The sequence below is a fragment of the Bos indicus genome, chromosome 21 (assembly GCF_029378745.1).
Source record: "Bos indicus isolate NIAB-ARS_2022 breed Sahiwal x Tharparkar chromosome 21, NIAB-ARS_B.indTharparkar_mat_pri_1.0, whole genome shotgun sequence".
Classification (NCBI taxonomy): Eukaryota; Metazoa; Chordata; class Mammalia; order Artiodactyla; family Bovidae; genus Bos; species Bos indicus.
The window spans coordinates 10,860,618-10,875,663 of record NC_091780.1 but is presented as its reverse complement, the minus strand read 5'-3'; the positions used below and the strand labels follow the sequence as shown (position 1 = coordinate 10,875,663).

The window sequence follows — 15,046 nt, the reverse complement described above, 5'->3', positions numbered from 1 at the left end:
GCCGGAGTTCAGTCAGCAAAATATGTCTTTACTCCCAAACCCAGAGAAACCAGTTCCGGTTCGGTTGCCTGAGCCATCTTACCCAATAAACACCTCCACCCTCAACTTTTTTTTTTTTCCCCTTCTTTCTTCTTTTGCAATGAACTGCCCTAGTCACCTCTAAAGGAGGGAACTTGGGTTGTCAGAACTTGGGTTGCGATGTGCTGTCCTCCATTAGGAGCTCAACGCCAGGTTATCCGACTGGCGCCCTGGCTGGGGAAGGCGGTCACCGATCAGACCTGGCAGGAAAGGGAGGAGGGGAGGGGAGGCGAGGGTGAGGGGAGGGGAGGGAAGAGGCTGGGCTGTGATCACCTTCACCTGCCCCGAGCCCGGCCCCCCTGTTCAGCTATCCCTCGACCTTCTGCTGGGGTTAAAGGGGGCGGGGGCGAAAGGGAGGGGGGCACCCCCAGTTACACAAGTGGCCTCCTTCTCGAAGAGAATGAGTTCACCACCTCCCCAGAGGAGCCTCGCCATCCATCCCCTCGGTGTAACTGATGAGACAAACCGCAAGGAAAAACTTCTGTAGCCCATATTTATGGTATTAATGAATAGTTAAAAAAAGATTTACACTTCTTATGATCAATATTCTGAGTTATTTCCCTCAAAGTATATAATTACAGTGTCTTCAGAGTTTTCATCATTGTTTGAGGTGGCAAAACCATTTGTAATTTTCATTAGCCAGTAAACATGTAATTAACATTCAGCACTGTGTTTAACTTAATTCCTGTTTAAGACAAGGACAAGAAGCAGCCGAAGAGCGTTAGTTCCATTTGTTAATTCTGACATACATCTTACCATAACAGTTTCCTAAAATAAAAGATCCGTGTTTCCCCCATTATTCTTCTCTTAAAACAAAACAAAACAAAAATCCATTAGTTAAAATTGTATTAAACTCTGAGAGGCAGCATAGTTTATTCTCATTTTTCGCTAGTTACTGTATTCCTGCTTCCTTTATTCATTTTGGGAGGTGGATGGAGGGAGGGGGTGAATTAAGCATTCATTATCTGAAGACTTGGAGTAGGGAACCCCTCCCCCCCCAAAGAAATAGGTTCCGGCTTCAGGAAAGTTCTAGAAGCAGAAATGGGAAGAGGGGGGTGGGCATGAATCCGCAGGGGAGAGGGAAAAATCACTTTGGGGGATAGTTAAAAGTAGAAAATGAGGATTTCAACGGATTCCTAGGAAAATGTTGCCCTCCTGTTTCAAGTTCTATCTTTGATCCAGGGTGAGGGGAGCCTGTCTGCCAGTCTGTGAGGCTGCTGCTTTTTTCCCCTCCTCTCCCACCTCTGTTTTTTTTCCAACTTGCTTTAGGATTAGTCTCCATCCCTCTCGACCCCAAACAGTGGAATTTGGCTGTGCCTTGGGTCGTCTTTGCTCTGCACTATCGCCTATAGTTGTTGGCGGTTTTCTGCTGAGGCTGAGCCGTTAGCCCCAGCCTCCGACTAAACTCATTAAGTTGGGAGATTTTTTTCAATTGGACGGGTGTTTTTAAAGTCTCCTCTTTCCAGCCCCAAACAAGGTGTAACAACGCACTCTTCCTTCTAAGGAATGAGATGAGAGACAAGGATCACTCCAGACATCTCCTACCTACGGTTTGGGGTTTTTTTTCTTAAAGGCGAGGCTTGCATTCCTCAGCAGCTATGTACAAAGCTCCCTGAAACCTCGTCTCTCTAAAGTTACTGTGCAGGGCTTTCCAAGGCTGAGAGCGTCTGATACATGGGGAAGCACTTCCTTGAGGTGGAAGATCTTTCCCTTCACCTTTCCTCTTTTTCCCTGCAGGCTAGTGCCTACTTTTTATCAGTTTGCACAATCGCTTAGATAAACACCGAGGAGGAGATTCTCTTTAATTATCAAAGACACATCTTTTCAGGGGGCCAACAAAGCGGTTTATTTCACCCGCCAAACTAAAGGAGAGTTATTCCTGTTTAGAAGGAAGATGCAAGCGGTTTGGGACCTTGAACAAGGCAAATATGGTTTTGGTATGTTTACTTACAGTATTTTTTCTCTCTCTCTCTCTCTCTCCTTTCTCACTTTTCTCCTTGTGCTATGTGGGGTTGGGGATGACTTGGGGTTTTTCAAGAAAAAATCGGATTGCTAACGTGTATGGAATGCCTAGGACTGTGGTTTAAGGGGTTTGGGGAAGGGGAGACCGTCAATTCAATGCATTGCCATATTTTATTACATGTGTGTGGTAGGAGAGGTGGTGGAGGGGGGAAGAGGGGGAATATACAATTGCAAAGCTGCCAAAATATGATTAAACCGAAGCGTAAAGACTGCGGTGCCTCCCATCTCCTCAAACTCATTTCCTTCGCTAGAGCAAACTAAAAGCCAGTCCTTATAAGCGTGCTTTTCCAAGCAACAGACGACTCGGTTTTCTAGCAAAGGAGCTGCTAGGCTCGCACTAAGTGTCAGAATATACTGTTCGATTTGCCTCGGCGCTGCATTTTGCAACCTTGTGCAACTGACAACCAGCCAGGCAGGGTGGGAGGAAAGCGCTGCCCGGCGCCCTCGGCCGCGGCTCGGGGAGGCGAGCGTTCAACGTTAGCTAGGAGGAGAAGCGCGACGAGAAGGGTACTCACCATCGGGCGGGGTGGTGGAGCTGGCGTGCGAATTTCAGGCAAACGTTTACCTTTTTGCTGTCTATTGCAACCGCGTCGGGCTGACTTAAGCAATTCTGTGCTCTATCCAAAACGTTCAAGGAACAGTTCCTCATTTTTAAAAAGCCAGCGAGAGAGACGACAGAGACAGAGAAAGAAAAAGAGAGGAGGGGGTGAGGGGGACGCACATAAACCCAGTTCAGGAAGAAAAAAAAAAAAAATCATCACCTCTCCGCCAGGGAATCGGGAAACGCAGAGATCTGAGTCCGGTCCAACCAAGTCAAAGCCAATTAATTTTAAATCCTGAAGAATTATTCAGATTAAAATGTACAGAAGTTTCATTCTGCTATGCCTACGTGAGCTCAAAGTCGTTTCCCTTTAAGAGCTCTTTTCTTTTAAAGTTGAATTTTAGGCAGCGAGGACTCTTACACTAGGGGGCAGACAGATACTGTACTAGCTCCAATCTTAAGCAATTTTTTCCCTCCCAGCATATGCTCTGATTTAGCACTGTAAATTTTTCAGAGGACCCAACTCTGACAGCCCCTGGTGATTTTCAAAGTACCACAAGCCAGTGGTTAAAAATTGCATTGACTTGGAAGTTCAGAGAGACACAATGGAAGCCCCTTTCCCTATTCATGGAGCTCCAGTGTGGTGGAAGAGAAAAACACACACGGACTAGATTGAGGGGAAGGAGGATTTCAATGAATCCTGGTGGACAGAACTGGTTTCTACTGAGTTCAGAGTTAAACTCAGCATTTGCTGAGGTTTGTATTCATATTGTGATTTAATTTGTGTAGAATTACAGGCACTTTCTGCAAGAAAATCATATTCCTGGGTGGGTTTTTTTTTTCCCCTACAGTTAAACAAATGTTTTTTCAACTTTCTCTGGCCAAATTTAAGCTTGCCATTCTTCTCATTAAAATAAATTTATATCTGCAATAAAAGACTGGGCTGGATTAAAAAAAAACATATTAATATTTATATTTTAGCCTTAGAGCTGTTTTGTTCAAAGAATACGAACATCTCTGAAGAAGACATTTTAAAACCTGCTCCCCTCTTTTTCATTCTCAGTCTGCAATCTTCTCTCTTCTTCCATACAATAAAATTAACTGCAATTGATAGTCATTTCTTTGGTTTGTTTTTGGCTTTTTAATAGCACCCCCATAACTGAATGAGTCCTAAGATAAAGAGTAAAACACCTCTGACTCTATAGCTGCCCTGGGGTCGTATGCCTAGCAGACTCCAGAGCTGTTGAAGATGGTTGGGAAATCCTTCATTTAAAATCTGAGGCCATCAGAGCGTACTTCAAATACCAAAAATCTCAAAGTGGACGGGGTAACTCTTGCTCCTCAAAATTTTTCCCACTGCATGTTTGTAGAAGGTTATCTTGCCATAGAAATGCCTGCACCCAAGAGGCAAGTTTAGGGTTTCTCTGTAATCAATTATTCTTATCTTCTATTAAATTGAGATAAGGATACCCATTAGATTTTCTATCTCAACCCCAGCCCTACCACATCTTTGCTGAGTCTGCCCCTAATCTATTGACATCTGTAGCATTAGGCAATTCCTCCTCGAATCATAGAGATTGAAAAGAAAAAGAAGAAAAAAGACACAACCTTCTCTGAAATGATTTCTCTTCCATCCTTCTTGTCCTCTTTAGGAGAAAATTATATTGTATCTATAATCATCCTGAAATTTGCTGCCTGGCTTCCCTCTACGGCAATCTCATTACACACCAGGTTCATGATAGTTCAGTGTCCACTGAAGGTTAAAAAAAAAAAAAAAAAAAAAAAAAAACCTCCAAATAATCCCAGCACCTGCAGCTTTAGTGAAATATCTAATTTCAGCGGAGAAACGGTGAGGGCTAAGAAGGTTTCAAGAACGAAGCAAGGAGGATCTTTTCTGCCCTAAAACCAAGCCCCTCTCCGCCTACATCTTCCTTTAGTTCTTAGCTCGTATTCTGCCCCTGTGTGTAAAGTGTATTGAGTACAGAGTACATTCTACACATGTCAATTATTTGTACAATTTATTTTTTAAAATTCTTCATTGCCTCGATTTCTCAAACTACTAAGGATGCTTTCCTGTGGTCATTAATTTACTCTTTATGTGTGTTCATGTTTCCTAAAGCTCATCATGCTTTGTGTAAAATATCTTAATTGTTCATAAACCTGGTTGGATTACTAGTCCATAGATTTTTCTTGGTGCAAAGAGTGTATGATGGAGTCGCAGTTTTGTTCTATAAATGTTGAATAGTGATGATCCACTAGCTGGTCAAAAGCGAACAGAAAGATTACTGCGTTGGAATATAACGTGTTCTGGGGGACAATTCTAGATGTTTGATGTTTAAAACTAAATGCTCCAGAATTCAGAGATACAACCGGCTTGATGATTTTTAGCACATTGAGCAGAATGGCACAGGCAATGAAGTTGTTCTCATTGCAGCGAATCTCTTGAGGTAGAATATGGCTTGTGCAGTGATTCCTGTGACTTGTACTTGGTATTATTGCCAATTTGGGGCAGAATCTCTGTGTGTGTTTTAATGGCTGTATGAATGCTTAAAAGGAACTTGAGGAACAATGAAGTCCTACTCAACTGTTCTATGACCTAGGAGTATAGTCGCTGAAGTCTTTGTCTGTGTACGTTGACAAATGTGCATCTGATACATGTGCGCTTACATGTGTGTACAGAGGGTACGCACAGGGGACGCTGGAGGCTGCGTCCACTTGTCCATCAGCCAGCAGAAAGGTCTTTTCACCTCTCCCCACGACTGGGTGTGTGTCAGGACGCTCGCTGGCTTGGGAGTTAGCTGAAACTAACGAGAGAGAATAAAGTTGAAGAAAATTGATTTTAATTGCGTCATGACAATGAGATGAAGCCTACTTCGGCTTCTCAGCATCTGAGATGCTTTATTTGAGCAATTAAAATGTCAGGCCACGTACCTGTGAAATGTTAACCCTACATGGACAAAAAAGAAAAAAGAGCCACTGAATGGCTCTTTTTATTTAAAAAAGAAAGAAAGAAAAAGAACCACCAAACCAAGCAAGTGATCAGACTTGAATAAGGAAAGGGTCTATTCCCGGATTTGACCAAATGGTTCGTTTGGAAAATGCCTGCCAGCTGGGCTCTAGGTACCTTCCCATCCTCACCCACTACCCCTCTGCAAAGAAACCCGGCAACTTTTCTCTTTCTCTGGCACCGCGGGCACCAAGATGCGCCGGGAGCCCCGGGTGGTGCGCGAGCTGCGGATCCGGTGGCATTGCCAAGTTGTGAGAATCGAAGTCCCCGATTCCATCCAAAGCCTCTCGCGGAGCCTTTAAGAGGCGTCGTTCCGTGCGCGCCGCGCTCCTCACCCCGCCGGGGCGGAAACCTCGGGTGCGGGGTGCGCAGAACGCTGTGGCCGCGCGCCCGGGGACGGCGCGGGCCCATCCCCCGCCTGGCTGCCGCGGGGGCATCGCCACCCCCGCCCGCCCCGCCCCCCGCCCCGAGCCCCCGGAGCGCCCGGAGCCCCGGCCGCGACGCCGCTCGCGCTAGGACCGGGCTGCGCCCGCGGCCGCCATGGCGGGGCCGCCGCGCTCCGGCCAATGACGGCGAGGGGGCGGCGCGCGCGCGCCTGGCCAGGCCAACCCCGGCGGCTGCCTTATAAGGCGCGCCGTCGCCATGGCAACGTGCGCTAAGTTGCAGCAGTCGTGTCAAAGTTCACTATATAGAGAGCTCAGTGAGCTGATCGCGGAGAAGCCACTTCTGCCAGCCCCGGCGCCTATAAATCGCATTCCCTCCCGCGCCCCCCTTTTTAGCATATTTGATCACTTTGATTCTCTGTTCTTTTCTCTCCGCGGTGTGTGTGTGCGTGCGCGCGTGTGTGTTTTCTCGTCCTCCTCCTCCTCTCCCCGAGTTGCCTTCTTTCTCCGGGTGCCGTGCTGCCTTTTTTCCCCTCTTTCATTCTTTCTCTCCGTCTTTTTCTCCCCCCTCTGCGCACGAAGGATGTGCTTCTAGCTGGTGATCTGCCCTCCTCTCTCTCTTTTATCATTTCTCCCCCGCCGCCGGCGAGTTGACTCTTTCCCTATGTGTGTGAGGCGGCTCCGGCGGCAGCAGCAGCGGCTCCGGCGGCGGCAGCAGCGGCAGCAGCGGCAGAGCCTTCAGCGGCGGCGGCGGCGCTAGACGCGGCGGCTCCGGGCCCGACCCGGCGGCTTCGGCGGCGGCGGCGGCGGCTCCAGCTCCAGCTCCGGCGGCGGCGGCGGCCCAGGCGGCCCGCAGGGAGCAGCGAGCGGCCTCTATCCGGCGAAAGCGGGCGGCGCGGCCGGAGCGAGCGAGGCGCGCGCCGGGGCGCCCGGGGCAGGCGGCGGCGGCGGCGGCCCAGCGCCAGGACGACGCCGCTCAGCGCCCGACGCGGACCACTTTCATGCTGATTCCCCTGGACCCGGGCAGCGCTCCGGCCACTCCGCGGGCCGCCGGCCTCCGCCCCGGCCTGCCTGGCTCTCTGGGCGCGCCCGAGACCGGCGCCTCTGCTCTCCGAGTCCTCCCGATTTCGATGGCTTTCCTGAATGGCTGACTGTGGGCTGCCCTGGACTTGGCCCCCGGACAGTCGCCTCTCCTCCTCCTCCTCCAACTCCTCGGCTACACACCAGCTCTGAGAGCGAGAGAGTAAACCAGAGAGGGAGGGAGAGCGAGCGAGGAAGATCTTTGGAGAGATTTTTTTTTTTTTTTTTCCTCCTACTTCTGTCTTGAAGCCAGACAATCGACTTGCAGCTCTCCCTCCCCTCCCTCCCTCTCTCTCTCTCTCTCTCTCTCTCTCTCTCTCTCCACGTTCTGCTCCCACTTGCTCTCCCCCGGCCCCATCCCCTCCCCTCCCCGGCGGAAAGCCCCCCGAAAGCAACAAAGCTGAGCCGAGAGAAACAAACAAAACAAACACACCGGGCCAGACGAGCCATCGACAAAACTTTGCAAAAGCAGAAACAAAAAAGGAAAAACTAACCAACCTCAACCAACCAGCCCCCCCGAGCCACCCGGGGCGCCCTCCCGCGCCCTCTCGCACCCTTTGCACACACAAAAGGCGGCGCGCCGGAGCCCGAGACCCGGGAGCCCGCCGCCGCCCGCAGCCAGGGGAGCAGGAAGTCCGGACGCGGCCCCCATAGATATGGCAATGGTAGTCAGCACGTGGCGCGACCCCCAGGACGAGGTGCCCGGCTCTCAGGGCAGCCAGGCCTCGCAGGCGCCGCCCGTGCCCGGCCCGCCGCCCGGCGCCCCGCACACGCCACAGACGCCCGGCCAAGGGGGCCCGGCCAGCACGCCGGCCCAGACGGCAGCCGGCGGCCAGGGCGGCCCTGGCGGGCCGGGTAGCGACAAGCAGCAGCAGCAGCAGCACATCGAGTGCGTGGTGTGCGGGGACAAGTCGAGCGGCAAGCACTACGGCCAGTTCACGTGCGAAGGCTGCAAGAGCTTCTTCAAGCGCAGCGTGCGGAGGAACCTGAGCTACACGTGCCGCGCCAACCGGAACTGTCCCATCGACCAGCACCACCGCAACCAGTGCCAGTACTGCCGCCTCAAAAAGTGCCTCAAAGTGGGCATGAGACGGGAAGGTATTGGCCTCTCATTTCTCCTCCCCTCGCCCGGGGTCCCGGGGCCCTGGGTGCGTTTGGCTAGCCTGCTCTGGGTAAGGACACAGACGCCCCAAGCTCTTCTCTTCGTATTGCAGCTGAAAGGGGTTTTTATACTAGAAGCAAGTTCTGCAGTGGAACCCAGACCCCCCCAAATCCGCATGCTTTGGCCAACTGATTTCCTCAACTCTCTTCGGGCTGTTTTCATTTCCTTTGCATTGATGGCCAGTTCATTCGAGTTCGCCTTTTTGCAAGGGATGGGGAGGTGGTGGTGGTGGTGGTGGTGGTGATGATGGTGGTTGTTTTAAAGCCTGGTTTACTTCTCTTTCCTCTCCGTTTCTCTCTCTCTCTCCTTGTTTTCCCTGCATGTTCAACATATGTCCCTCCTCCCACCCCTCTCCCCAGCCCCCACCCTCTCAAAAAAAAAAAAAAATCAACCTGAGATTGTACTTTTTGTACAGGAGGTTCAAATTACAAATGGCAATTTTATGCACTTCGCCGTATTAACGCTGCCGCCCGGGCAGCGCTCATGTGACCCTCCGTGGATTAACATTCGGCTAAAAAAAAATACCTCTGTTTTCTTTTTTCCTTTCACTTTTGAAAGGAGGAGAGCGCGATAGGGAGTAGGAGCAGGGTGGGCGAGGGGCCTGGGGCGGCTGCTTTCGCTCTGCGCGAGTTGGGTCTTTGTGATATGAAATTCGCCGAGCGCCGCGAGCCTTGCTCGGCCAATGGCGCGCTCGGCGCCGGGCGCGGGCTCCGGGTTGCGGCGAGCGAACGCCCGGGTTTCTTTGTGTTTCTGCGAGAGCGACTCTCCCCGTCCGGCGTCAGATAACCGCTCGTGCCCGAGCCTGGCCGGCCCTCCCCGACCCTCCCGGGCGGCGCCGCCGCCGGCCGCCTGCTCCCCGCCTCTCGCCCGGCTTCCTCTCGCCTCGGCCGGCCTGTCTCTCCGCCCTCTCTCTTCCTGCGAGCACACCGAGTCGGCTGCCGCCAGACCTTGGCTCTCGGCTCGCCTCTCGCCAGGGGTGGCCCGCGGGGCCGGGGCTGCGGGCTTGGGGGTGTGGGGTATGGAGAACGGTGCTGGGGTGGCCAAAGGCCGTCCGGGGTGAAGCTCCTCGGTGTCTTTTGCAAAAGCGTCTCCCCCTCCCCCCAGCTTCGGCCCCCCCCCCCCCCCCACCCCGCGCTCCTTCTCCTCCAATCAATAAAAATATCAGCCGTTCAGCAGTAAAAGAAGAAAGATGCCCCCCACAATGCTCCATCCCTCCCAACGTGCCGGGGACCCCGAGGCAAAGTGGTCCATGCTGGGTGCGCGGCCTCCCGGCCTGGAACGGGCCTCTGAAGCCAGTGGGCCGCCCTGATTGCCGGAGCTGGCCTGGGTGGTGGTCGGAGGAGAGGGCGGCCGGGCTCCCGGAGCCCCTCGGGTCGGTGGCCCTGGCTCGCGGGTGAGAGAGGGGCAGGCCTGCCGGTTCCTGCGCCGCGCGGAGTCGGGGTCGGGGGTTTTGGGGGGTGAGGGGGGCGGGCTTGGGGCTGACCCTGCCGAGGGAGCAGGGGAGACGAGGCTGGGCATTAACGGCAGAGTGTCTCCTTTCCTCCCCGCAGCCGTGCAGAGGGGCAGGATGCCGCCCACCCAGCCGAGCCACGGGCAGTTCGCGCTGACCAACGGGGACCCCCTCAACTGCCACTCCTACCTGTCCGGATATATTTCCCTGCTGCTGCGCGCGGAGCCCTACCCCACGTCGCGCTTCGGCAGCCAGTGCATGCAGCCCAACAATATCATGGGCATCGAGAACATTTGCGAACTGGCCGCGCGGATGCTCTTCAGCGCCGTCGAGTGGGCCCGGAACATCCCCTTCTTCCCTGACCTGCAGATCACCGACCAGGTGGCCCTGCTCCGCCTCACCTGGAGCGAGCTGTTCGTTCTGAACGCGGCCCAGTGCTCCATGCCCCTCCACGTCGCCCCGCTCCTGGCCGCCGCCGGCCTCCACGCCTCGCCCATGTCCGCCGACCGGGTGGTCGCCTTTATGGACCACATACGGATCTTCCAAGAGCAAGTGGAGAAGCTAAAAGCGCTGCACGTCGACTCCGCCGAGTACAGCTGCCTCAAGGCCATAGTCCTGTTCACCTCAGGTAGGAAGGAACCCTGCTCTCTCGTGCCTGGGGGCTCCTAGCTGAGAGTTAGGGCCTAAAACTCTTGGGAGCCCCCAGAGCCACACTGTCGAGGGAAACTTGGAATGGGAACTCTGCCTAGCGGTGGGGCTCCGGCAGGCTTGTTCTGGGGAGAGGAGAGGAAGGCTGGGCCACGGGAAGGATGCTTCAGACTTGACTGTCTCAAAATGGGCCATGGGGACGCCTCGCAGGCCTGTTGCCCTTCCGCCAGACCAGGATGCACGCTCCTGTTCCCTCCCTCACCTCAGGCACTCTGGGCCAGCTGAGCGGGAATCTCCTCTACCCCCATGGCTCTCCTGTCACCCGGGCTGAGCCTCCGGGAGATGCCTGTAGGCGCTGGAACAGTCCTGGTATCAGCCCCTCAGGGGAAGGTTTGCCCCTGGCGGGAGGGGGAAAAGTTTGCCTGCTAACTCAGTGCAAGTTGGAGCTCCAGGCCCGGCCAACCTGAGGGCAGCAATTTTCAAAAGCATATTTTTTCTTAAAACAATGCAGACTGTCCAGAGAGGGGAAAGAGCTGTCAGGAAGGGGCAGGAGGAAGAAAGGGGCCATCATCACTCTTCAGAATGTCTGCAGGGGGTTCAAGACTCAGGTCTGTCGTTTCCCCCGCCCAGGCAAACACTTAAGGCAATTTTTAAACACCCCAAAGTGTGTGCCAACTTGGGCTGGATATGAGTGTTGCCAGAGATATAAAACCATCACTGACTGCATTATGAAATCTAATTAGTTTGCAGGTAGTTTAACCTGTGTGAGTAATAGATCTAATGTTAATTAACTCTGGAGGTCAAATGATCATGGAAGGTGTCTGGCTTACCACTTTGGGCCACACCTGAGCCTTTTGGCTGGCCCCCCAGGCTGAGTTCAGCAGAGCCCAGGTGGGTGGAAATCACCCCTTCCACATGCTTGTTCCGAGTTGTCAGCTGACCCCCTTTGTCACGGTTCAGAGAGGAAGGGGGCTCCCCGTTCAAGATAACAAAATTTGGACCTGGGTAGGGCTTGGAACCTAGTCACCCACTGCAGGTTTTGCAGCTTGCAGTCAGGACACCAGGAGAGCTGAGGAGTTCCTGTAGCAGACAAAAAGATCCACAGTCTCTTCCTTATTGTTCCAAGGAAATCTGGGGACCCAAGTCTTGAGCTGAGTCTGTCTGTCGTAGGTTCTGAGTCCTTAACCCACTTTCTTTTATATATTACCTCTTTTTGCATAAAGTCTATCCCCTCCACCGTCACCCCCAAATTCTGTCTTTGAAAGTCCTTAGGTAATCAATTAAAGGGCAGTGTCTGGGCAAGGAAGGGCTGTATGCAGAGGCTTGGATCTGGATTATTTTTCTCGGGGGACCTGTCACAACTAGAACGGTTGCCTGATGCAAATGTACAGACAGGATCGTCCCCTAACCCAGAGTCACCTTCAACCCTTCCTGCAACCCAACACCCAGCCCATGTTCCCAGACCATCCAGGCGGTGGTTCCTTTCTTGAGCTCATTGTTAGCTCTTAGACTTACCTTAGTCTTCCAGGGAAAGAAATGGCTGATACTCTTGTAACAGTTTAATTTATTAGTGTTTGTAAAATGTAGAGGCCTGTGTGGAGAATGCAGATCGCCTCACAAAGAGATAAAGGTCCCTGTTATCTGATTCTGAGAGAGACAGTGCACTTGCGGAGAGGAGTCCAATGCAAACAGATCTTTTAATTTCTGATCACAGACACCTATGCATTCTGTAGATATGCAGAGCCCTAGATCCACACATGAGGAGGTTGTATGTGTGTTCTGGTTCTTGGGGTGGACTCAGTGGTGGCTTTTTTTGAATATCTGCTTTAAGGATTGACAATATGCATGTGTTAGCCCTAGTCTTGCCTGAGGAGCCCCCAAAGGTCAGGTCACAACCTGCACCGCCTTCACTGAGAAGCCTCTCATTTCAAAGGCACTTATTGTATTTTCACATATCTGAAAAAGAAACGTGTTTTCCTGAAGATAACAGGGAGGGGGTTTCTTCTTCTCGGAGGGACCTGGGTTTACCAAAAAAAAAAAAAATCAGGGGGGTGGGTAGGAGAAAAAGGGAGAGAGAAGAAAAGGAGGGAAAAGAAACAGCTCAAATGAACAGAGAGATCACAGTTTGCATGGCTGCCCTTCAATAGGCTAAACTGACAAGATCAGTTTTAAAGGGCCACTTAAATCAGTTTCAAAGACTGGAGAAAAATGAGTCGCCCTCTTTGGGGAGAATCTGAGGCTGGGTCGTGGGCGCCATTACCCGGGGCTGGGCCAGGTTGTTGCCCCCCCCCCCCCCACTATATAATTATAAGCCAAACTATTATTTACAGAGGAGGAGGGGCGGAGCACTGGTAGTTTTGGTTTCATCTGTTTGTCAGTCTGTTTACTGACCTGAGCTGGATTCACCCGGTGCACTTTGCTTGGGCCTCCCGGTCACCAAGCCTGAGGAGTGGGACATAGAAAGCCTGCAGTACACTGAATTGTGTTCTGTTTTAAAGCTAATATCCCAGGACCATCTCACACAGTTCCCCCCTCCCCAGCCCCCAAGTTTTCAGTCCGTAGGCATTTGCTCCAGCTCCGGTTGGGGCAGTTTGACAGAGCACTGTACACACACTTCATGTGACCCATTTCAAACCTCTTAATCTGATGACTGAATTCTTCGTCGTCTTCTTCTTTTTTTTTTTTTTTAAACTTTCTTCCAGATGCCTGTGGTCTCTCTGATGTAGCCCATGTGGAAAGCTTGCAGGAAAAGTCCCAGTGTGCTTTGGAAGAATACGTTAGGAGCCAGTACCCCAACCAACCAACACGATTTGGAAAGCTTTTGCTTCGCCTCCCTTCCCTCCGCACGGTCTCCTCCTCAGTCATAGAGCAATTGTTTTTCGTCCGTTTGGTAGGTAAAACCCCCATCGAAACCCTCATCCGGGATATGTTACTGTCTGGCAGCAGTTTTAACTGGCCGTATATGGCAATTCAATAAATAAATCAATCAAAATAAGAAGGGGGAGTGAAACAGAGAGAAAGAAAAGGCAAAAGACTGGTTTGTTTGCTTAAATTCCTTCTGTTAAGAAAGGATATAAAAGGATGTTACAAGTTTGCTAAAAGAAGAGAGGGGAAGAATTTAATGGACTGTGAATTTCCAAAAAAAAAAAAAGACTGTCGAATGAACTTTTACAGAATGCATTAAAAAAAAAAAAACTCCTGTGTCGGTCAGAACAACTTGCTACTTATCATTTTTGTATAAAAAGGAAATTAGTCTTTTTTCTTTTTTTGGGTAAATTTTGGAAAATATTGCTAAAAGTGCATTTAAGGAGATTGGGAGAAAATTAGCAGAATGGAGAAAGTAAGTCTTTTTTTTTTTTTTCCCAAATTATTAATTGTCCTGTGTCTATGTACCTCTAGCTGTTCTTTTTTGTACTTTTCTGGTTCCAAACCAGTTTATTCTGTGGTTCTATAATAAGTTTTGATATAATCTTGGCTTCTTAAAAACTGTGTATCCTTAAAATATATGTTCTGCAAGAATTAAAACTGAGTCCATGAAAATATCATAGGAAGACATAAAACTTTAAAAGGCAACTCAAAGATGATGGAAACGCACTTACAAGTGGTGACCAAAAATTTTAGATGAAGTTGAGCACTCTAATTTGAGAACTGGAGGAACCACATACAACACTAAAAAACTTCCCCTACCCTGACCCACCCCCGCTCCCCAAAAGACACCATGACAAACCTAGCTTTTTAAAAATATTTTAAGAAAGAGAATGAACTGTGGAATTTATTGGCAGCCAAGGAATGTGTCCAAGACACATGCTGAGGTTTTGAATAAAAAGTGAACTTTTGTAATTTGAATTGGGTCCCGCTTAGTTCTTGAATTGTTATGAAAATCCTATATCTGTTTGTATATTTGCAAACCCTTTGTATTATAATTGTTGATATTTTCCCTTTTTAAAAAATACCATTGAAATCAGCATGACAAAATAACACTGTTGGCACTTATAGGTAACGTGATTGATTCAGTATCTTAGAGTTTACAGTTTGTGTTTTTAAAAAAAAAACTGAAGGTTTTTTTTTTTTTTTAAGTGCAACATTTCTGTATACTGTAAAAGTTATAATAACTGAACTGTTTGGTCGAGTCTTTGTGTGTTATATTCCAAGGAAATTGAAAGTATTCAGAAATTAAAATATTATTTGATATCTGAAACCTGTTTGGCTGTCCCCACTGTCTTTCCATCGAGAAGCCCCTGTGAGCTAGCTCTCTCTGAGCTGGGCCAGGGGCTCGCTCTATTTGTTCACTTCCCTCAGCCAGTTTGTTCAAAGGTAGACTAGTGTATTTGCCTGTTTAATTTGGGTGTGATGGGGTGGGGGAGCTGAAGTTAATGGTTTATCTATGGTTTAGGAAGTGCCATACTGATATAGTAAACCACCCCTATTCACCTAATCCTTCTTTTAATTAAAAATGGATTTTCCAGGAAAAAAAAAAAAGGCCCTTATATTTGTCACACTTAAGTGCCTGCTTAGGGAAGGTATTGTGAAAAGTATTAGAAATCTGGAGATCAGTATCTATTTTATGATCAGGAAAAAATACTGTTTTGTACATTTCTGACAGTTACGCAGAGGGCGGTTCAAGCAAGCTAATCCAGCCTTGTCAATAGAAGGCAGTTGTTTGCAATGAGTTTTT

The 15,046-nt window shown here is 50.3% G+C and overlaps 1 protein-coding gene across 3 annotated transcripts; it reads left to right on the top strand.

Annotated features, from left to right (window-relative positions):
- The first annotated feature begins 1,228 nt into the window (after positions 1–1,228).
- On the top strand, positions 1,229–14,569 carry NR2F2 (nuclear receptor subfamily 2 group F member 2). Of its 3 annotated transcripts, XM_019983660.2 has the most exons (4): positions 1,229–2,015; positions 6,614–8,209; positions 9,824–10,351; positions 13,074–14,569. In XM_019983660.2, the coding sequence occupies exons 2-4, from the start codon at positions 7,768–7,770 to the stop codon at positions 13,346–13,348; spliced, it is 1,245 nt and encodes a 414-aa protein (XP_019839219.1). In that variant the 5' UTR covers positions 1,229–2,015; positions 6,614–7,767; the 3' UTR covers positions 13,349–14,569. The 3 variants fall into 3 exon arrangements, with proteins under 3 accessions (XP_019839219.1, XP_070631139.1, XP_070631140.1); XM_070775038.1 differs by lacking the exon at positions 6,614–8,209 and having other exon boundaries at positions 1,251–2,015; XM_070775039.1 differs by lacking the exons at positions 1,229–2,015; positions 6,614–8,209 and adding an exon at positions 9,475–9,666.
- The last annotated feature ends 477 nt before the right edge of the window (positions 14,570–15,046 follow it).